Genomic DNA, 22,056 nt, shown 5'->3' on the forward strand with positions numbered 1-22,056 from the left:
CCTGCTTTTTACCTGGTCCTCCAGCTGGGTTTGAGCGTGGCACATGGGGGTCGGTGCTCGCCCCGGGCCACCCTGCGGGAAGGGTTCCCCCCCCTCCCGGACCCTGCGCTGGGGCTCAGTCCCGAGGGTAGGGGTGCTGTGCCCAGCGCCTGGGGAGCAGAACTCGAGCCGCAGCTCAATCGCTTGCTGACCGGCCGGTGTTTAAAGCCAGCGCGAGTGAGGGCGAAACCAGAGGTTTATTGCGCGAGGGGTGTCAGGGGCTCTGGAAGGAAAGAAGCTCCCGCCGTGAGTCTGAACCATATTCATTTTTAATTATACAAATTGCTCAGGCTTTATATTATCATATCAATGACATGAAACACCAGCATGTATTGATTAAACTCAACAAATGCAGCACCCCAGGACTCAGAGTTCAGGGGACGGAGTGGCTCAAAGCTGGAAGGGGACGGGGAGAGCAGGGTGTTTCCGTAAGCGGTTTCACCAGCGCTGCTCAAGTCAGACCTGGGATGGGGCACGTCCGAGCGCCGGCTCTCCCCCCGGGAGCCGCCGTGCGCGGCATCCGCAGAGACCGGGGCAGGGACTCCCCTTCCAAGGAGCCCCCTGGAGCAGGTCCCCTGCCCCTTCGGCTTGCCGGGCAGCAGCTGCGTCGCCTGCACCGTGGCGGAGAGTCCCTGCGCGGCGAGAGCGTTCCTCGGAGCCACCGCGCGCGGTCCTGCAAAGTCCTGCCGCCCCCGCGTCCGCATTCGCCTCCCGTCTGCGGTCACCCCTCCGAGCCGGGAGGACGCCTGGCCTCTCCCGAGGCGTGTGTCCGGGTCAGGGTAAGGTCCTCCGGGGTGACGCCGTGCAGCTCTCCCCAGCAGCAGGGTGAAGGCAGGAGTGTCCGTGGCTGTGGTTTTGTGTGTGTGGCTTTTCCATCCTTCCTCCTTCTGCTCCTCCTTGTTGTCCTTCCTGAAAACTACGCTCATCTAGCTCCGAATCGCCGTCTTCCTGTCTCGGTCTTTACTCTGCAGAGAAGAAGGAGAAGGCCAAGTTAAAAAAACACACCTGGGGCTGGGAGTTTTGCCAGCACGCCGGCTCCAGCCCGGGAGCCTCTCGCTCCTCCCCGCGCTGGTGCTTGGCAGGAGAGTCCTGCGGCAGCTCCGCTCCGACAGCTCTCGGGAGCTGCGGGACAGCTTTCCCGAGGCGTCGCTGTCATCCCTCTGTCTCTCTGGGGGTCCGGAGGGGTCAGCGGGAGTGGGAGCTGCGTCTGCCCCAAAGCCCTGCTCCTGCAGGTGCCTGCCCTGGCCCTGCCGGGGGACTGCCCTCGCTGCCTGCCCGCTGCCACCCGCGCTCCTCCTCAGGACACTTGGCACATCCACCCCACTGTGCCGTGCCCCCCGCCTGTCCTCCTTTGCGGTCACTCATCCAACCGCCTGCCTCCCGAGACCTCTCCCCGGTCAGAGACCCTCTACACTGACCAAACTGCTGATAATAGCGCCCGCTCCAGGGCTCTCTGATCCCTCTCCTGCAGCCCGAGTTCCTGTGGTCAGGACCTTTGTGTGCTCTGCTGAAGCCTTGAAAACACGAATCCATCCCTTTCCATCTGGTCGCCATCCGCGGCTTGCAGGAAACCTTCCCGTGCCATCGCAAAGTCCTCTCAGCCAGCCCCTCGGTGACAGCCAGGCTGCGAATTGGGCTTTGCTCCCTGGGCACCAGAAAAGCTCCCCCACCACCAGCACCATCATTGCCACCACTACCACCATCACTGCCACCACCACCAGCACCATTGCTGCCACCACTAACACCATCACCACCGTCACCGCCACCACTAACACCATCACCACCACCACTGCCACCACCACCAGCACCATCACTGCCACAACCACCATCACCACCATCACCACCACCACCAGCACCACCATCACTAATACCACCGCCAGCACCACCACGGCGCTAGCCAGGTGTGCGCAGGCAGAGCCGGTGCTTCTCATTTCCAGTTTGATGGGATTCGTGGCCCAGCTGGGGTCGGACCAGGTTGGGTGCAGGTCTCTGCCCTGGAGACCCAGGCGTTGGGTGACGTTTCCACCTCTCCTCTGCTGGCCCGTGGCTTGCCAGCGTGGCCTGGCCGAGGCCACGTCCCTGGGCTGGTCCGCAGGGCTTGCGGCGGTGCAGCCTCCCCCACGGCTGCACGTGCGGCCCCTGCTCTGACTCTTCCTTTGTTACCGGGGGTGGGGAGGGGAGGGGAAGGGGAGTTCAGCTCAGAAATGGTAAAATTAAATTTCCCAGATGTTCAGGCCCCAGGAGTTCTTGTGCTGTCTGGAGAGGAAATGGGGATTCGGAAAATCCCGCCTCATATTTTTTCCCCTATCACCTTGCCTTTCCGCTGCCATTAAGTGCAGCAGGAACAGTAAATTACAGGGCTGCGGAGCCGTCCCATCTTGTAGATACCGTGGGGGGGAGCGGGGGGACGGTGCTGGGGCGAGGCGCTGAGCTCCTGGGCTCTGCCCGTGGCTCCGGGCGGCTTGCTGCCCGCTCGTGGCTCTGTGCTTACAGAAGGATTTTGCGGAGCCCTCTGCTCCCCGGCACTGTTGCCGTCCCTACAGCCCAGCGCTCCCCGCTGGCGTGCCGCCTCATGCCCAAATTATGGGTCTTTTCGCACAAAACCCGCAGGTGGGTCCAGGCTCCAGTCCTCGCTGGCTAACGCCAAGCCCTGGCCATCCCGTAGGCTTGGTGGCAGGGTGACCCAGCTCTGGATCGCGGCAGAAGGGACCTGGAGAGCGTTGGTGGGGAAGGCCATTGTGATGAGGACGCTGAGCTCCCCAGTTCTCCGTGCTGCGCCTGGGGTGAGGGCACGGGGGCTCGGCTTGGGGGGGCTGAGCCCTGGGGCTGCCCCGGGTACTCTGACCCACGCCTGCGCTGGAGCCCGGAGCGGGATGGCTCTGGGTGCCCTGCAGCTCCAGTCGCCTCTGCAGAGCCGTCAGGGCACGGCACTGCCAGCCACGGTGGAGCGAGGGCGGCTTTCCCCGTGCCCGGCGCAGAGCTCCCGGGGCGCGGCTGGGCTCAGCCCGTCCTGCGCTTGCCCTCGGCTGCGTCCAGCGTGGCACTCCGCGCCGCAGGAGAGGTGGCTGCCAGCAGTTTTGCTACGACGGCAATCGAACCCGGGGGGTGCAGGCAAGCGGCGGGTGATGGGATCAGCTGGTTCTGCCCAAATCCATCCACCCCGCTCCTCCTCTTCCCGCTCCTCCCCGCCGCTCTTACCCCTGACGCAGGCTGAGGGTTCCTCACTTCGTGTTGAATCACAAGCGCGCTCGGTCGAGGCTACCCTCAAAAACCTTTGCCAGCGTTCTCCCTCCCGAGGGATGAAGCGTGAACGGCCAGCGGCTGAGCTCTCCTGTGCCTACAGCGGGGGCCGTCGGTGGCGGTTCAGCCGGATGCAGCATGCCAGCGCTGCCTTCCCGAACTCGGCCGCTGCCTGCCTTGTCCCCTCCTGCTCGGTGCGGTGACGCCGGCTTGTGCCGGTGGAGCTCCTCACCAGCCCCAAGCCCCACAGGTCCCTGCAGGGCAGGCTAACCCCCACCCAGCCCCCTGCCCTCCTGCATGGCCACCTCGCTCCTTCCCAAGGGTCCTGTCTTAGCCACACAGGAAAATCTCCGGTCCTCTCATTGCTCTGCTCCAGCCCTGCACCCTGCTGCATTTACCTCTGCTGAGAACTCCTCTCCGTTCCCTTTCCATGGGACCAGAGGTGGTTTGGGAGATGCTCTGGAAAAATTTGCTGCGGGTCTCCTGCCACGCTTGCCCCATGTGTGGCCAGGGCAGGAGTCCTTCAGGAGCTGGGGGTCTGCACGGCCATCACCTTCCTCCTTCTCGTCCACATACCCATTCCTCTCGAGGAGCTTACATCCTCGGGGGAACGGCAAGGCATGGACCAGCCTGCGGCACCGGGGTCTTCCCTCCCTGCCTGCCTGCTCTGCCCTCCGGGGTGGCAGTGGGACCCGGAGCCGCTCCAGCCCCTTGCACAAAGCTGGCGGTCACTGACATCGCCTGCCTGCACCTCTCCGGTTCCTCGGCGCGGGACGCATGACGGATACCCCTCCGTACCTTCCCTCGGCTCTCCGAGCAGCGCCTGCCCCACGAAGGGGGCCCGGTTTTACAGCCTTGCCGTGTCCCAGGCTTGGCTGCTCCTTTCTAACACGTCACCCGCTGGCAGTGCCGCTGTGGCTGACAACACGCTGTCTTCTCTGCCTAGAAGACGGAGCGGCCGATGCTGGACACTCGTCCCTCGTCGCTTTAACTGGTGAGCAATCCTGGCACTGACTGCTAGGGGTGACCCACGTGCCTCTGGCCCTGCGTCTCCTGTCCCCGAGCCCTTTTGCCCCTCAGCCCTTTACGGCTCTACGCGACGCAGGCAGTGGGGACGAGCACTTTGTGAGGGCTGTTGGCACGCAGAGGACGCGGCAAGGGTCCTCAGCCCCGGAGCAGTTTCAAGCAAGAGGTCTTGCTTGGATTTGGACTTTTTGGCATTTGATCAAGCCCAGTCCACCCCCCAGCGCAGGCGGTCCATGAGCTGCCCCAAGCCGTGGCTGTTCCCAGCAGCTCTCCCAGCTGATTTGGTCGCTGGAGGAGAAATGTCCTGTTTTTTTCCCCCCATCAGCACCATGTGTTCTGGTGGGCACGACGGCACAGGCAACGGCCACAAAGGAAATCCTGGAGAAGCACAAGCCCCTCCATGGGCTGGCAGCGATGGGGTGTCCGTCCCCCTCTCCCAGCACTCGCTTACAGGAATGTCACGATCCTGCTCCCTAGCAATGCTGAGGACCATCCTGACCATTGCTGCTGCTCGCCCACGCGTTGTCCTGCAGCGCCTGTGGCAAGTGTGATGTTCCTACCAGTATGGTGTCCACCTCCCTCCTGCGTATGTCCTGACTGGGGCATTGCCCAAGGCCTTGTCCCCATGCAGGTTTTTAACTTTTTGATTAGATCTGGAAGAACTGGCAGCCCCTTTAGCCGAGCTCAGCCTTTCTACAGCAGGCAGCGGACACCTACACATGAGTCATTTTTAAAGAAGGATCTTTCCAGGGAGGTGGTGTTGGTTTCAGCCCGATATGGGAAAGTCCCTGGGATAAGGCGGCGTCGGGACGCCTGGGTGCAAGGCAAGGCTGAGTCACGCAGCACGAATCTGGGCAAGCCCCTTTGCCCGCCGGGGTCCCGCTCGGCCAGCAAAAGTGGGACGAGGCGAAAGATCAGCTAGGAAGGGTTGGCAGAAACTCTGCTACCTACTCAGCTGTCCCTTGGGGTGCTCACCGCAGCCGGCAACCCCAAACATCCCACCTGAGCTCCGTCCTGGGACCTCTCTCACTCGAGAGAGCCACTGCACAGCCACTCATGCCTTCCATCCCGTTTCTCCCCTCCCTGCTGTGGGTCCTGCTCCCAGCGACCGCAAATGCTCACCCACATCTTCCCTGGTGCTCCTGCCTTCCCAGCCAGGGTGCCGGGGGACGAGGTGGCATCTGGCCTTTGCCCACGCTGTCTCCTGGGGTTTCAGTGCCATCTCCTGCCTCTCTAGAGTGTGTCGGGCTTTTAACGAAGGGAGCCGTGGCATCGGCTTCCCCTTCGGAATCACGGGTTGGATGCAGCCTTCCACGGCTCGGGATGGAGACGGTGTGCCCGGCACGGATGGAGGCTGCGGAAGGGCTGGGAGCCGGGCAGGCGTGGCGCGTCTCGGTTTTTTTGGGAAGGAGAAGGTTTTAGAGAGCTGGCCGCAGCAGGCGCCTGCAGGCTGGGGTATGGTATCTCCTGCCGTGGGCTGGCCAGCTCTCGGGGTGGGGAACTGCGCGGCACGTCTGGCACAAAATGGACGGGCAGAACTGGTGACGGAGGGGCACACGGTGCAGGGGCTCGCTTGGAGGCACCGTGAAGGAGATCCTTCATGAGGTCACCCTTTCTTTGGCAAAGCCTAGAAAGCCGGAGACAGACAGAATCACACACCACAAGGTCGCATTGGTTGAAATGACCATTACCTGTAAGCAAAAAGCCATGGCGAAAAAGCAGACCTTTCTGACGGGGATGGATGGGCTGTTTTGACCTGAGCACCCAGCGGTGCAAGACAGTTTATGTTCTGATAGGATCAAGCTGCTCCCCTCTAAGCTCAGCATGGAGCGAAGCTCTGTGTGTGTGTTTGGGAGAGGAGAAGTGGCTCTACCTCCTTCCCTCGTGGGACGGGTAAGTGGGAAGAGGGCGTCCGGGGAGCTGCGTGCTGTCGCTTGCTGAGCTCCCGAGCCTGGAAGCGCTGGGGCGAAGGGCTGGAGCTGCCACGCGCGTTGGCGCTGGGTCAGCTTTGGGTGCTCGGTGAGGCGAGCGGTCTCGCACGGAGCTGGCTTCTCCTGAAGGGGAGGGTGGCCATCTGGCTCTCCAGAGCCAAGGCAGGGTCCCTTCCACCCGACGTCAAACGGGCTGTGAGATCCCAGCTGCGCTGTGTTTGCAACTCCAGAGGAGATTGCTTTCATTTCCTCACCATTTGTCAAAATACCTTCCTGATAAAAGATGGTTTATTTTATTCCTTTAGCACACAATAAAACCCATCGAGTTGTTATCTGACCGTAAAATCTCAAGCACAGACCAAGTGCACTGCTCAAGCACTGTCTGTTTGGTCCCCTCTTCCCAGCATGAACCCGACCTAGCTTATTTCTCAGCCAAACCAAAGTATCTCGTCCCCTTTGACAGCTGCTGAGGGTCTAATCTCGGGGAGGTTTATCCAGAAGAGCTGCAGGAAGGGAGGTGGCCCATCTTGGCCAGGGACTCCTGCACTGCTTATCCTTTCCATGCGCCTTGGCACTGACCTGCCTGTCCTGGGGTTTGGTCCCACACAGGAGCCTGTGCCGGGAACTGATGCAAAAGTTGCAATGGGAATTTATCGGAATTGATGCAAAAGTGGCGATGGGTATTTATCGGAATTGATGCAAAAGTGGCGATGGGTATTTATCGGAATTGATGCAAAAGTGGCGATGGGTATTTATCGGAATTGATGCAAAAGTGGTGATGGGTATTTATCGGAATTGATGCAAAAGTGGCGATGGAATTTATAGGAATTGATGCAAAAGTGGCGATGGGTATTTATCGGAATTGATGCAAAAGTGGTGATGGGTATTTATAAGAATTGATGCAAAAGCGGTGATGGGAATTTATCGGAATTGATGCAAAAGTGGCAATACCAGCAAAAAGAGAGGGAGAATGCTTGATCTTTGAAGCTGTTAGAGGAGGTCTCCGAATAGGCTGGTAACTGGAAGGCAGAAGAGTTTTCCAGTTCAGCCCTGTAGGAGCTTCCCCACCTGCAGCTTCTGTTTTTAAACTGGGGCGGTACTGGCTGGAGCAGTTTGCTGGTGCACGAGGGCACTCTGCAGCCGGTGGTCTGCATCCCTCACCCACTGGGAAGAGTTTGACACTTGTGCTCATGAAAGCCAGGGACAGGGCAGGCACTTGGTCTCCGCTGCCCAAGCAGAAAGAGCTCCACGTATTCGTCTTTGATGACCTAAGGTTTAGCAGTGCAAATCCCAGCAGATGCAAAGGCTCCTGACGTTGTTCCCTCCTGCCTGCTGCTCCCACCTCTGTCTCCTTCTCTAGTGAATTGGAAAGGACGTGCAAGGGGGATTAACAGGGTTTGGGGTTTTCCTGCTCTGGAATACTCAAGCTGTCAGAGTTTGCTCGTGACTGGTTTTACCGCCACTGCTTCATGCTTAATGAGCCTTGAATCCTTAACAAAGACTTCTCCCTCTTCAGGGCATTACTCATTGGGGTTAAACGGGTTCAAACGGTGGAGCGTGCATGCACGGCTCCGGCTGCCACCCCGACGCCTCTGCGTCCGCTCCTCTTGCGCTCCCCTTTACCTCTACCCTGCCCGAGACCATCTGCGCCGCGCAGGCAACCGACAGGTTTTTAAAACCCAGCCACAGCCTTCCTGAGCAAGGCTCCATGCTCTGGACAGCCACCTCCTCCCAGTGCCCCCGCTCCCCCGCGGCTCTGTGCGTGCGTGGCAAGACCTGCGCCATGCGTCAGGAGAGCCCTGAGAAAGGCTGCAGCCCTGCAACCGTGCCGCTGCGCCCTGCATGGCACCCCCGGCGGCTTGAGGGGTGGGTTTGGTTTCACCGCACCGCCGGAGAGGGTCTGCAGGGACAGGCAAACGTGCAAATGGGCCCCGGAGCCTCGGCAGAGCTGCTGCTGAAGTTGGATTTTTCCCAGTCTAGCTGCCGGGCTCGTGTCCTGCTCCACCTTCCCCCTCGCCCTCCCTGGGCAGTGGTGTCAATCCCACCGGAGCCGTGGGCCTGCCTGGCAGGCGTTGGCCAGTGCCGGTGCCAGGCGTTGGCCAGTGTCGGTGCCGGTGCCAGGCGGGCACAGAGCGGTGCTGCCTGCCAGGACACCGGGAGGAGAGCGTTCCCCTAAAGACATGGGATTGAGAGCCAGGAGCAGGGAACACTGGGTCAACTGGGCTGGCCGGGACGTTACGGCTCTTGGTCCGTGGTAAGAGACCCGCTGGTGCCTTTGGCAAGCTGGGACAGCCGTCCCTTTTCCCGAATGCTCCTGGGGCAGAGCTGCTGGTCACTGTGATCCTCCGGGATGCTTGAGGGGCTCCTACATGCTGTGGTGTCGGCCTCGGCTTCCCCCCCAAATCCCCATCCCGGCACAGCTCCTCAGGACACCAGGCCTGTGGCTGGGTGTGCGGAGCCGGCTCTGCCGATCGCTCTCACCTCGCCGTTTGCTGGCTGCACTCTGCCGGAGGCGAGATGCAGACTCTTTCCAGACTCTTTACTTTCCCCGCGCCTCTGATTCCCAGCTCCTAAAATCCGTTTCTCGCCCTCGTAGGGTTTCCCCTTCTCCCGTCCCTTTGCCTTTCAGTGAACGCATGTGAGATTTGGAGGCAGCTGCTGGGGCTTTGGGCAGCAAATCTGGACGTGCTAAAGGGAAGCGCCGTGTTTTCCGCGCCTGGGTTTTGGGCTCGCCGGCGGGGTCTGGCGTGCTCTCCGGCTCGTGTTGACGCAGCTCCCGCCGGAGCTGCTTCGGCTCTCCCGGCCGTCCCATCTCCCCCTCGGCTCGCACCGACGGCAGCAGAGCCGCAGCCGGCGTCCCGGCGCTCCCGAACCCCCTCCTCACGCGATCGTGGCCGGGGACACCCGGGGGTCCCCCGACCGCGGCCGGCGCGGCCCCCTTCCAGCCGAAAGCCCCGCGGGGACGGCGCGAGCGGCCACTTACCAGCTTCCTCTGGTTGCTGAGGCAGAAAGTGCAGATCTGTTTGGGCTGGGAGTTCTCGGTGTCGCGGGCGGGGGGGCTGCCGCCGCCGTGGTGGTAGAAGGCAGGGGTGGTGTGGCAGGGCTGCCCGTCCCCGCACGCCTCCCCCACCAGCAGCACGTTCCCCAGGTGGGAGATGTAGCTGGAGGCCAGTCTCAAGGTCTCGATCTTGGAGAGCTTTCTGTCGGCCGGCTCGGTGGGGATGAGCGTGCGGAGGGCGGTGAAGGCGGTGTTGACGCTGTTGGTGCGGTCACGCTCCCGCGCGTTGGCCGTGTGACGCTGCCGGGGCTCCCTGTTGATCCGGTTGGGTTTCTTGCCGCTCCTGCGCTTGCCGGCCTTGATGCCGTAGCCGTCGGCGTCCAAGTGGTAGGGCTTCTCATCCGAGCCGGAGCTCTCGCTGCCGTTCTCCTCGTCCTCAGACAACATGCTGATCTCGGGGTACAGGTACCGGCTGGGGGCCGAGCGCAGCATGGCAAAGGACATGTTGGGCGGCGAGGGGACGCCGGGGAAAGCCGCCTGGGGACCGCCGCCTTCTAGCCGACCTCCTCCTGCTGCGGGCGGCCTCAGCTCCAGGCGCTCATGCTGCTTCCTCGGCTGGGGTCCGGGGAGCCCCGGTTTGGCTCGCCCTCCCCGGGGCGAGCTCCGGCTGGGAGGTGTTGCGGCTGGGGGTCCCCCTCCCCGGCTCCCCGCCGGTTCTCTCCGTGCAGAAGGGGTTAAGGGCTGCTCACAGGCAGGGCTGCCTCTTTCCTCTCCCCACACATGTGCATCTTAAGACGCCGAGTGTGGCAGGAACGGAGTTTTATAGCGGCGGCGATGGTCAGCCAGGCCCCTCCTCCGGCTCCTGCTCCGGCTCTGGATGTGGGAGCCCAACAGGCTCACGCCTACCTGAGCTCACCCTCCATCCCCACTGGGGACTTAACCCTTCAGGGTTCGGCCGGGGGTCCTGCCCGTGGCCCAGAGTGGGGAAGGGGCTGGCGAGGACACGGGGGCGAAGCGCTTGCTGCCGTTCGCCTGCCAGCGGCGGGCTTCGGCTGCCGGCCCCGCACATGGCGGGCACACGGGGACTCCCGCGGCATCCCGGCCCGTCACCTGGGTGGGCACCGGCAGCGGGGTCCGTGGGGACTCTCAAGGGACCCCGCAGGCCGGGGTGGGAGGGAGGGTCCCCCGGCCCCACGCCTATGGGGTTCACGGGCAGCTTGCGCCTGGGACAGAGTTGGGGACAGGGCTGCGTCACCCCCCAGGCCGGGGCTGGGAAGACAGGCTCCTGCTCAGGATTAGTCCCTGCACGGAGAGCCCCCGAGAGCGCTCCCTCCCCTTCCCGCAGCATGACCAAATCCATCCTGCTGCTGCTGCTGCTGCTGCTGCTGCTAATGGGGCAGAGAGGCAGGAATTAACCCTTGAGGAGCTGCCCGCCGGCACGCCTCCACCGAAGCTCCTGCCTGGTTGCACGCCTGCTGCTTTAATTTGCTTTAATTTCCTCCCCAGGTATCAAGAACGGCATTTGTGTCTCTGTCAGCCTGATAGGCGGGTGCGGGTGCGGACCCCGCTCCTGTCCCCGTAACCTGTCCCCATAACCTAACCCGTCCCCGTAACCTGTCCCCGTAACCGCGCCGGCTTTGCTGAGCCTGCAGAAACCAGCACCTGCTGGCAGGGTCGACTTTGGAACCTGCCCCAAATTACCCCCGGCTCCCCTTCCCGCGCCAGCTCATCGTGCCCACGCAGGCACATCCAGCAGAGTCCTCCGGGGACAGAGGGCTTGGGGGGGCTGAGCAGGGGTCCCCATGGACCTCCAGCGGCTGCCGCTTCAGCAGGGCAGTCCTGACTCTCTGTGCCCAGACCCGGGACCGAAGGAAACCAAGGCATTTCTGTGCTCTGCAAGTGAGCTTAGAGGCTCGTGGAGAGAGCCCTGCGCCCCAGCCCTGGCTTTGCTCTGCAAAACTCTTGGCTCGGTGGCAGCCCCAGGCAGGCAGGCTCAGTGCAGCCCCAGGGCTGCTTGATTTCATGGCATCAGTCCTGGGCCTGGAGCCACGGAGGTGCTGCAAGGATGTTCCGGAGCTTGCCAGACCAGCCGGTCCCTTGCTGCAGAGGCAGAGAGCAGGCAGGGAGCTTCATCCCCGGTGAAGGCCATCAGCCTCCTCCTCTGTGGCCAGGCACGTGGGAATCCCCATAGCACCCTGGGTCACGGAGCTGTCCCTAAGGGCTGGGACCCCACAACCAGCATGGGTCCAGGGAACCGAGCGCTGGAGCAGGCAGGGAATTGCCTCAGCTCTGGGCTGCCTTACCCTGGCCCCGTAACCTCGTCAAATAGGAGTTGGGACAGTGGGAGCGTGTCCCCTTCAGCTGCACGCTCTGCCTTTGCCTGGAGAAGGCCGGCTCTTCCCCCAGTCCCAGGCACATCTCCCAGCCCGGCAGAGCTCCTGCCTCCCGGCCCTGCTCGGTGGACCCCCAGGGCAGCGGCATCCCCTTGAAGGGCGACTGCAAACCCGCAGCCTGGCGGGGGTCTGCAAGGGGGTCTGCGGGGCTGAGCCCCACGGACTGCTCTCCCCTTGCCAGCGGGAGGGACACTGGCTGCTTTTGGTGACGGTGGGGACTGGCAATCCCCAACAGCGGCAGCTCCGGCCCTGCCTGCACGCAGCCCCCGGGGGGCAGCCGGGTAAGACCCCCGTGCTCCGCTGGTAAAGCTACGTCACGGCCTTCGAGCACACTTAGTTTGTGTGGTGCATCGATAAGGAGCGTTTTAGCTTGGCCAGAAATGGGAATTGCCATTTGCTGTGAAGTCTCGGGTTTCCCCTCCGTTTCGGCGGTGCGCAGAGCATCCCCCCGAGGATGGTCCCCAGCAGGAGCTCCGCATGGGGTGTTGTCATTCCGAGCCAGTGTTTTGCACCTTTGCAGTGTGCTACCACAGTTAATCAACAGTCTCAGCAGCTTCTGAAATCCAAGCCACTGTCATCTCCTTCCACAGTGCTGGGCGCTCACCATGTGTGCTTTGGAAACCCAGGCTCCTGTAGGCATCTGCTTTCGTTTAGCTCCGCTAATGATCTTGCTTTTCTCTAGCACCTTCTATCCAAGTGCAATCCCCAGGCACTTTCCCTGCGCTGTCCTTCCTGGTGGGAAGCACGTCCGTCTCCCTGAGGCCCAGCTCCTCCGGCTCTGGACCGGGATGCAGAGCGGTCCTGTCTGCAGGTGACGCTCAGCCCTGGGTCAGGCCAGAGCACCAGACCTGGCACTGACTCAGAAAGCCCCGCTCTTAAATAAGCAGAGGCATTTGGCGCTGGAGATCGCAGCGTCCCAACCTCTGGCTTTGTGGCTCTCCTGGCTTCCCAGAGACCTTCCATGATGTCCCACTTTGGGCATCGTCTTCCCAGCCCTGGCAGGTCAGCAGAGCCTGGTATAGGCGCCTTCTCCCAGGGAGGCTGCGGCTGCGGAGCCACGGCCGAGGACTCTGAAATTCCCCGTTGCGATCCATCCCCTGCCACGGCTTTATTACCTGGAAGCTTGGCCTGGCTGCCTGCAATGACGCCACGGCTCTGCTGCAGAGGAGGTGCTGCCTGTGGTGGCTGCCTGCTTCGTCCCACTCCCTGGACCGAGGCGCTGGGCCGTGGTGCAGCTGGGCTTTCGTGGTCCCCCCCTTTGAAACCTGCCTCTCCCAGTCTTCGGGACCTGCCCCCCCCAGCTAACAGCCCTGCAGAGCGTGGGGTGCTTGGGGTGCCTTTCCCACAGGCACCTTGACCCCAGGCTCTGCGGAGCTTCCCTCCCCGCAGAGGGTGCCCGGTGCTCGTACCGGACCTCTCGAGGACCCCGCTCCTATGGGAAGGGGTGCTGGGGGTGCAGAGCCTTCTCCAGCACTGCTGGAGTCTCGACTGTGGTCACCTTGGCGGGGGGGGGGGGGGGGGGGGGGGCGCACATGAGGTATCCTCCTGCCACCGACCCGGGATCCCCAGCACCCCACCAAGTACCCGGGCACGCCGCTGCGGTCTCTGGGATGGGGGGGACGGGAGGGTTGAGCTTGCCCCGTCCCCTTTCTCCTCCACGTGGACCGGATATTTTCAAGAGAAGAATCTTTCCTACGAGGCTCTCCAGCTGCCAGGAATGTGCGTCTAGGAATGCCCAGGGCCCATCCAAGAACAACTTCCAGACGTGAGGCTGAGTGACGGCAGTCCCTCGCTCCGGGGCTCCAGACTCCCCCGCGCTCGCTTGGAGGACGCAGCTCGCCGGAGGCGATGTGTTAACGACACGGGAGGCAGCCGTGCAGCCCAAGTGGGTGGGTGGGAGGCGAGCGGAGGGGAAGGAGGGGGCCCGTGGCTACTGGGCTGCTTCCACACCGTTAAGAAACTCCGTCTGGGAGGAATTTGCTCCTTTCTCCGCACTGTGGGGCTGTCAGGGGGACATGGATCCCACTGCTGGGGATTGGCCCTGGGGGGGGAAGGGGGAAGCTGCAGCCCAGCCATCCTCCCATGTTGGCCCCAGGCGTGTACATCCCTCCGGGATTTTGTCAGGGCTGAGACCCCGGTCCTGACTACCCAACGGCACTGTGAGTGCTTTGGGGTTTGCTCCCTGCCCCAGAACAACCAGAGCTGGGGACACCTCGTCGGGGTCTCCCAGTGTCCTCCCCAGCAGTCACTGGGATGTCTGTGCCAGGCACATTAAGCACCAGGGACTGGACAAGCGCATGGGGCATCCTGCCGGCACTGAGCCCGTCCTTGCCAGGCTGTGCCGGTGCTGCGTGGACCACCTCCTGCGTCGGGGTCTGGGCTGGGGCGGCCGGGGTGTGCTCCCGCCTGGCCAGCACGGGACCCTGGGGCTCGTGTTTGAGGAGAAAACATTCCAGGCCTGCTGGGATCCTGTCTGTGCTCCTGGCAAGAGCTTCGCCCAGGGATTCCTGCGTCAAGTCCACAGCTCCTGGCGAAGCCGAGCTGGCCTTCGGGAAGAGACGCCCAGTCTGGGCTTCCAAGCTCCAGGCAAGGCAGCACTCTCTGCGCAGCAGCCTGGGGTGTTAAAAATACTTGCTTGTCTCTACGCTGACTGTGTCTCTACAGCTGAAGGCTGCAGCTAGCCCGGCTCTGCCACGCCACGGCTGGAGAGCTGGCCCTGCTCAAGTCTTTCCCTGTGCAAGCGGAGCGTGTGTTCATTAAGGTGAAGAGAACATCACACGGGGAGAAAGGGCAGAGAAGGCAAAGCTGCTCCCATCCCTCTGCGGCAGAACCCGGAGAAACAGTTGGCGTCCCTGTCCCCACCTCGTCACCCGGGCATCCGTGCTGCCGATCCTCTAGTGCCTTCTCACCCCCTGCCCCGCCACCGTCACTGCCCAGCCTGTCATCGCATGCCCGCCTGCATCCCCGGAGGTGAAGCAGAACGGCTCCGGCATCGCTGCCGGTGTCGGCAGGATTGCTGCATCCCCTCCCCTGCTTCTCCCCAGAGGCTCCGCGCCACCCGAACTCCTGCCCTGCCGGAGGCCTCGCGTCTCCGGCCTCGGAACCCCCCGTGACCGAGCGAGCCACGCGGCGGTGCGAGCGCATGAGCGCGCTGCTCCAGGACCAAGTACTTCTGCTAGAAACACAGCGGGGTGCAGCCGGACGGACGCTGCCTGGCCAGCGTGCCTGGGAGCGTCGGTGTCACGCTCGGTGCTGAGAACAGGAGCCTGCACCGAGTGTCGGCTGTCACTGACCCCATCGCCGTTCCCTCGTCCGACGGGGCTGCTGTGAGCTCAAGGAGCGGAGGGTCGGATGGAGCAGTCCCCGTGCCTGTGGGGACTACTGCCTCTGCCCGGCAGCCCCTCGGGGAGCCGGCGGCTGCTGCCCCGTCGCTCTTTGTAGAAATCTCCTGCCCGGGTGAGGCAGCAGCTCCAGCCCCAGCGGACACGGCAGCTGCGAGCTCCTGCTTGGCTGAGAGCTGGCACCACCGCAGAGGTGTTGTGGCTGCCTGCAGCCGGGCATTGGGCATCTCACTGGCATCTCCTGGGGCCGTGCTGGGGCATCCCAGATCAGCCTGTGCCGGGCTCCCGGAGGTGTCTCGGATAATGGCTTTCCTGCTGCCGGCCATGGGATGAAGCTTCCAGAGCCGACAGCCCTGTGTCTGTCCATCTGTACATCTGTCCAGCTGCAGGGGGGGCTCTCCCAGCTCTGTCCCAGGTGGTCCTGGAATTCCCTGGGGTCTCGGCCATGCCCCAGCAGCCCGCAGCCTCCAGCCAAGCGAAGCGGCAGCATCCCTGGACCAGGCCAGCCCCTTGCTGATGCCGAGGGGAACATTCCTGCCCAGATCCCCACGGGGGCTGCGCACATCCTGCGCTGACGTCTGCTTGGAGAGTGATGGATGGGTCCGGCTTGGCCCCTGGGGCTGTCGCCCAGCTCTGCCTTCCCGGGGCTCCAGGCACCTTTCCGTGGGAGGCTCCGTGTCGTTTGCAAGTGTTTATGGGGTCCAGATGGTGCCGCAGGGCGAGGGTGACCCCTGACTGCGGGGTGTATGGGGCACAGGTCGCCTTCACACCTTCGTCCCGCTGTGGCTGTAATTGGGGATGGGGTCTCCATGTTCTGCAACGTGAGGGCAGCTGGGAGAGGCCGGAGGGCCCTCGCTCCGCACTCCTGCCCGACCCTGCCAGCCCCGAGGGGCAGGATACAGCCGGGGCGGGCGAGGAGCAGGGGCTGGTGCTGGGGACCAAGGCAGGAGCACCCGCCCGGCGTCTGCCTTTACCTCCTGCTGGGTCGCATCCTGCCCTCACACGGCGGCAGGGGCTCCGACCTCAAGTAACGCCGTGGGTTTGCTGTCAGTGGCAAGGAGTTTGGAGGTCTGCATTGCCCACGGAAGCGCCCGATTGCCGCCGGGACTGCCTCGGTGTTTTGGTGACTTGCCATGGCCGCGAGCGCTTCTGCTGCTGACCATGAGAGCTTTCGCTACTGGGTTTCAATCGCCCACCTTTCCCTTTGCCACTCGCTCCCGTCCGGAGGGGGTACAGAGCAAAACCTCCCCGTCCACCCCCTCCCCGCCTGTGGGCTTGGCACCAGACCCCAGCTGGAGCCATCCCCGGTGCCCAGATGAGCTCTTCAGGGACTCTTGGTCTTTGCTTCTCCTCTCCGAGCCCTGTGCTGGGGCAGCAGGTCCCATCGGGGAGCCAGAGCCCCCCTCAGGGGCTGATTTCTGCTGCCAGCCTCTCGTGAAGGGAAGCGGAGCAGCTCCGGCGTTCCCTCCATCTCCCCCAGCCTCCGTCGGTCCACGGGCCGCAGGAGGTCAGGGACAGCTCACCTCCGCAGCGTGTCCCCACGCGAGCTGCTGGTGGGGACCAGGGCAGCAGTCTCTCATGCTCCCTGCCAGCATCATCGGGGACAGGAGACGCAGAACCCGGCGGCATTTCCGAAATGTGCCCGTGGTGCCGGCTGGCCCGTTTCACCAGCACACCGTGATGCCAGGGGCTGCTCCTGCCCCAGAGCCGCGGGACTCGTGGCCACACGCAGACCCCGGTGGCCGTGGAACCAAGGGAAGGGACGAAGCCACCGGTGCCTTGGGGGCAGCTGCCTGCTCCCGGTACGGGCAGCCGAAAAAGGCAGCGGCCGGCCGGGCGCGCGCATCCGTGTGCAGGGGGAGGGAGCTGGCCTGGCAGCTGGCGATCGGAAAATGTGAGGCGCGCTCCTGCCTGCGGGATGGATGCAGGAATGTGCTCAGCTGCAGTGCTGCTGACCGCCCGCCCGCAGCCCCCTGCCCGCGTGCTCCGGCAGGCAGCCGAAGCCCAGCTGCAGCCGATGCCGCGCACTGGCGTTTCACCGTTCATCGAGCCGTTCAAAGGTTTTTTAAACCCTTCCTGCTGCGGTAAATGAGCCCCAGGCGCTGCTTACCTCGACGCTTGCATCCTCTGCCCCGAACGTGGAGGAAGGGGCCGCACGTCCCCTAACGAAGCGCAGCCCGTGGTCGTGCAGGGCACTGCCATTGGAGGTCCGACCCCGCTCAGCCCACTGCAGCTTTGGGGTTCGGTCATTGCCCTCCCAGCCTGCACCATCCCGGTGCACCCGAGTCCAGTCCCGTGCCACCCTGGCCGCCGGCAGCATGTGTGCCTGGGCAGGGGGATGGACATCACACAGCTTTCCTACCCCCTCCCTCCTTTTTTAACCCCCCCGGCACCCAGGGGTGCATCTGCTTGAAATGGTGTCCCCTGCCCTCACACCACTTCCCTCTGCTCCCCTCCAGGACATTCGCAACACGGTGGGCAACATCCCCATGGAGTGGTACCAGGACTTCCCGCACATCGGCTACAACCTGGAGGGCAAGAAGATCTACAAGCCCATCCGGAACAAGGATGAGCTGGACATGTTCCTGGAGAAGATGGAGAACCCCGACTACTGGTGAGCAGGGAGGGGAGGGCCACCTCAGTGCACGGCGTGATGTGTGTGTCCGTCCACATCAGGGCTTGAAACACCCTGACTCCCCGGAGCCTGGGGCTGTAGAGCACAAGCTGGAGAGCTCAAGGTCTCCCGTTGTGACTCCTGGCGTGTGGCTTTGGGAGCTCAGGGCTTCACGGTCACGGGGCTTGTACCACCGTCAGGGGTGGACGCTGCCGTCCAGCCCTAACCCTGCCTCGTTCGGTTCCCTGCAGGCGAACGGTCCAGGACAAGATGACGGGTGCAGACATAAAGCTGACAGACGAGCAGGTGGACCTGGTGCATCGGCTCCAGAAAGGGCAGTTTGGGGATGTCCACTTCAATCCCTACGAGGTAGGGTCACGGCACACCCGCTGCGCTTGCTCCGAGTGCTGGGTTGCCCCAGGATGGGCAGGATGACTCAGGTCTGTGTCTCCACAGCCGGCCGTTGACTTCTTCACCCACGAGGTCATGATCCACCCGGTGACGAATCGCCCAGCGGACAAGCGGAGCTTCATCCCTTCCCTCATCGAGAAGGAGAAGGTGAGAGGTCTGACAGCACCTTGGGTGAGCTGGGAGCACAAAGCCAAGCTCTGCCTGCGACTGGAACCCCCATCGCAGACCGCAGCGCTGAAGGATGATGCCTGCGGCTGCTCTCCTGTCCGGCAGTCCCTGCCGTGGCTCACCCACCCCCATGACCGTTCCTGCTGTAGCAGTTTGTGTCCACTTGTAAACCCGTGCCAAGTCCTCCGGTCCTGTGCAGCCCTGCCAGGCTCCCAGGGCTGCAGAGCTGTGCCCAGAGGCATTTGTTTCCTTCCTCACATCCCACACCTCCTCCTCCCCAAGCCTGCGGAGTCCTGTGGCTCCTGGGATTGACCTCTCCCTGCCCCACAGGTCTCCAAGCTAGTCCACGCCATCAAGATGGGCTGGATCAAGCCCCGTAAGCCCAAGGACGACACACCTACATACTACGACCTCTGGGCCCACGAAGATCCCAACTCCATTCTGGGCCGTCACAAGATGCACGTCCCAGCCCCCAAGATGAAGCTGCCTGGGCACGAGGAGTCGTACAACCCCCCGCCCGAGTACCTGCTCAGCGAGGAGGAGGTAAGGGGGGGCCGTGGGGGGCCAGGACCTGCAAGGGAAAGCTCTGGGCATCTGGGGAGCTCAGTAGGTGCCACGACCCGAGGGGGGGCTGTGCCGTGCCGGGGAGGGCAGCGGGGAAAGTGTTGCGCCTCGGAGGGACACCCTAGAGACCACATCATGTCAAGACCTTGCAAGGAAAGGTTCCTCAGTCCCCTGAATCAAAACAGAAGAAGCGGGGCTACCTCCCAGGGAGCGGGGTGTCCCTGTGACAGCAAGGTACAGCCTCCAAACTAAACTACTGGAGGGGTCTCCTGGTGCGGGGTTCATCCTGGCACACTAAGCCCAGAGGCTGGGGGTGGGGGAAACAGGCAGCAAGATCCTGGCAGGCTGAGGAGGGCTTGGCTGGAGGCAGACAGAGGGGTGCTGGGGCAGAGAGGGCTAAGTGCGGTGTCTCGCAGAGCAGCACGGTGCTGGCCGGCGAGAAACCAGCTCGAGGATGGTTCTTGCTGGGCTTGGAGAGGGGAAGTGCCAGGGGACCTCGCCATCTGGGGTCCCTGCCAGCCCTGCTGACCCGGGGTCCCCTCCGTCCCGCAGAAGCTAGCCTGGGAGCAGCAGGAGCCAGCCGAGAGGAAGCTGAACTTCGTGCCCCAGCAGTACCGGTGCCTGCGGGCAGTGCCTGCCTATTCCCGCTTCATCCACGAGCGCTTCGAGCGCTGCCTGGACCTCTACCTCTGCCCGCGCCAGAGGAAAATGCGGGTAAGGGCTTCTCCCGCCCCACCACCTGGGTGTCCTGGGAAAGTTTCAGACTGATCTCTGCTCTGATGGCACTCAGCTGGTCAGGGGACCGCGATGCTCTGGGGCACAAACTGGTGCTCCTAAAGGCCTCTTGCCCCCCACCTACCTGCAGTGCCAGTCCCAGCTCGCCACAGAGCTCCTGAGCTGCGATGAGGGCCGTGCCCATGCTTACAAAAGTGCTGTCCTGTGATCTCCCTCTGGCTCGGAGCCTTGAGCCTGGGCTTTCCAGCCGGAGCCTGCCCTGGGGCTGCGGGGGCTGTACAGCTCCTGCACACAGGGCACCAGCACCGGTGCCGGGGGAGCCGAGGTTCTGCCTGGTTGTGCCTCACCTCCTGCCTCTCACAGGTCAACGTGGACCCAGAGGACCTGATCCCCAAGCTGCCGAAGCCGCGGGACCTGCAGCCTTTCCCCACCACCCAGGCCCTGGTAAGTGGATGCGCGGAGCTGGGGAGGGGGGGCCGCCGTGCGTGCCCGTGGCAGTGAGCTGTGCCCAAGCCGGTCCTGGTGAGACCAGGTGTGCCCACGCACCCGTAATGGCTGTTCTGGGCACAGCTGCTGCCTGTTAGCCCCAGAGGGAGTCGACCAGCCCTGCAGCCCGTGCTGGGCAGAATGAGGCAGCGATGGGGTCCTGCCTGCAGCAGGTGAGGCAGGACTGGGATCAGCACGATTGCAGATAGGCAGAGCAGGGGACCTGCCCCAGGAAAAGAGCAGAGCCCCCGGGGCTGGTCATGCTGGGGCTGGGGGGGGAGGTCAGCAGCACTCAGATCTCTAGAGACAAGTGACCCCAGGCCCCCTCTCCCTCCTTGCTGAACCCATGGCAGTGTGGGGAGGTCCCCACGGAGGAGCCACTGGGCTACGTGGGATCCTCACCCACCTCCCGTCTCCCTCCCCAGGTCTACCGTGGGCACACCAGCCTGGTGCGTTGCCTCAGCATCTCTCCCAGCGGACAGTGGCTGGTGTCAGGTAAGGCTTCGCTCCCCAGACCGGGGCATCCCGGACACACCGGGTGCCACTAGCCTGGCCCCAGCACCGGAGCTGGTCCCGTCATCACCCCATGCCAGCATGAGGCTTGGGACTGCCGCCCTGTACACGTGTGAAAGCTGGGGCTGCCGGGGAGCCTGCCAGCGCGCTCCACCGGTGCACGGCCGTGGGAGAAGCCTAGGCAGGAGGAAAAGAGCAATCCCTGGGAGCCCTGTGGCTGCCCACGCCGGCAGCGTGCGTCCCCCCAGCCTGCGGCAAGGCGCCTTGCCTCCAGAAGGCTCCGTGGGTTTTTCCAGCCGCTCTCGGGACCCCACCCAGGAGCCTGCGTCCCTCCCGCTCAGCAGTGGAGAAAGTGAGGCTGGAGGAGCGAACGGCAGAGCCCTGCGCGGCCGGCCGGAGGCTGGAGATTGAGAGCAGATGGCAGTTTAACAGCCCACAAAGGCACATGTGCTTTTTATAGCGCTGGAGTTTCCAGGCTGCCAGCTCCCGGTGGCCGCGGTGTCGGTCGGTTGCACAACGTGGAATTCCTGGCCCCGGGCTGGGAAAGTGGCTGAGATCAGGCGTTAAAAATAACCCGACCTGCGGGGACACGCGCACGCCGCCGGCTACCTGCTCCTGCCGTGCCTGCCCGCAGAAAAGCCTGCCCGGGGAGCTGCCTGCCTGCATCTCACAGCTAGACGGGCCCATGCCGTGCCGTGCCGTGCCGAGCCAGGCATGCTGCCAGCACGGCAGCTGCGCCGGGAGCCCCGCGCGTCAGGAGAGGGACCACGGGCAGAGACGCGGTGCTGGAGGGAGCGGGGTGGGGGCCTGTTCTCTCGGCAGCAGCCCCCGGTCACGTCTCGCCTTGGTGGTGCTGGAGCTGCTGCCGTGCGGAGAAGCTGCTGGGGAATCGCGGGCACTGCCGCGTTCCTCTCGCTGCTCCCCAAAGGCTGCAAGCAGGGACAGTGTGGGGCTGCTCTCCCCTACGGCTTGGGGACGTGCCCTGGAGCCCCGTGCTGCTGAGCCAAGCTGTGGCATCCCCTGCATGGTGTCCCTGGTGTCCCTGGCGGGGGGGGGGAGAGGACGGACCGTACCTGGCCCTGGCCAACCCCGTCCTGTTCCGCAGGCTCGGATGACTGCACGGTGCGGTTCTGGGAGGTGTGCACAGCTCGCTGCATGAAGACCGTGCCCGTGGGCGGCGTGGTGAAGAGTGTCGCCTGGAACCCCAACCCCACCATCTGCCTGGTGGCCATCTGCGTGTGAGTGTCCCAGCATGGCTTTCGCCGTCCTCCAGCTGGCTGCTCCCTGAGCTGGAGCGGTTCCTGGAGTTCTTCTCCCAAAGCCTGTCCGGCCTCCAAGAAGCACCTATAAACTCGTGGCAGCCCCAGCAGCGAGGTTGGCCACGCTCTGGTGTGCAAAGCCACCTCTGCTCACTGTCACCTTGCCTCCCACTTCATTTGGTGGCCCTCATTCTTCTGTGGAGGAACCAGTCAGTCCCCACCATCCTTCCTGGGGCATTTGGGCTATGACAGAGCTCCCTGTATCCTCCCTCTTTTCTCTTCGCTGGTCTACAGAAGGGCCTGACTGCTTGCAGAGTCCTACATGTCCCTCCCTGTGG

General features: G+C 63.7%; 2 protein-coding genes across 2 annotated transcripts in view; one reads left to right on the forward strand and one right to left on the reverse strand.

The window, feature by feature from the left end:
• BOP1 (BOP1 ribosomal biogenesis factor) overlaps window positions 1-22,056 on the forward strand; it is a 67,927-nt gene that overhangs the window by 43,821 nt on the left and 2,050 nt on the right. The window contains exons 4-11 of the mRNA XM_049820171.1: window positions 17,428-17,582; window positions 17,834-17,951; window positions 18,039-18,140; window positions 18,492-18,704; window positions 19,278-19,439; window positions 19,824-19,904; window positions 20,372-20,441; window positions 21,565-21,697. Coding sequence (XP_049676128.1) covers window positions 17,428-17,582; window positions 17,834-17,951; window positions 18,039-18,140; window positions 18,492-18,704; window positions 19,278-19,439; window positions 19,824-19,904; window positions 20,372-20,441; window positions 21,565-21,697 — 1,034 coding nt within the window. The remainder of the gene's footprint in view (window positions 1-17,427; window positions 17,583-17,833; window positions 17,952-18,038; window positions 18,141-18,491; window positions 18,705-19,277; window positions 19,440-19,823; window positions 19,905-20,371; window positions 20,442-21,564; window positions 21,698-22,056) is intronic.
• On the reverse strand, window positions 892-10,023 carry SCX (scleraxis bHLH transcription factor). The gene is made up of 2 exons (XM_049820393.1): window positions 9,220-10,023; window positions 892-1,004 (listed from the first exon to the last, which is right to left on the reverse strand). Exons 1-2 carry the CDS (start codon window positions 9,736-9,738, stop codon window positions 966-968), a joined length of 558 nt encoding a protein of 185 aa, XP_049676350.1. The 5' UTR covers window positions 9,739-10,023; the 3' UTR covers window positions 892-965.

Source organism: Accipiter gentilis, chromosome 2 (assembly GCF_929443795.1).
Source record: "Accipiter gentilis chromosome 2, bAccGen1.1, whole genome shotgun sequence".
Classification (NCBI taxonomy): Eukaryota; Metazoa; Chordata; class Aves; order Accipitriformes; family Accipitridae; genus Astur; species Astur gentilis.

Bases quoted from the DNA above. Each gene is read 5' to 3' on its own strand.
- SCX (XM_049820393.1), bottom strand. From the start codon at position 9,738: ATGTCCTTTGCCATGCTGCGCTCGGCCCCCAGCCGGTACCTGTACCCC. The intron at 1,005-9,219 runs GTAAGTGGCCGC...TCTTCTCTGCAG, and splicing joins TCAGCAACCAGAGGAAGCTG to AGTAAAGACCGAGACAGGAA.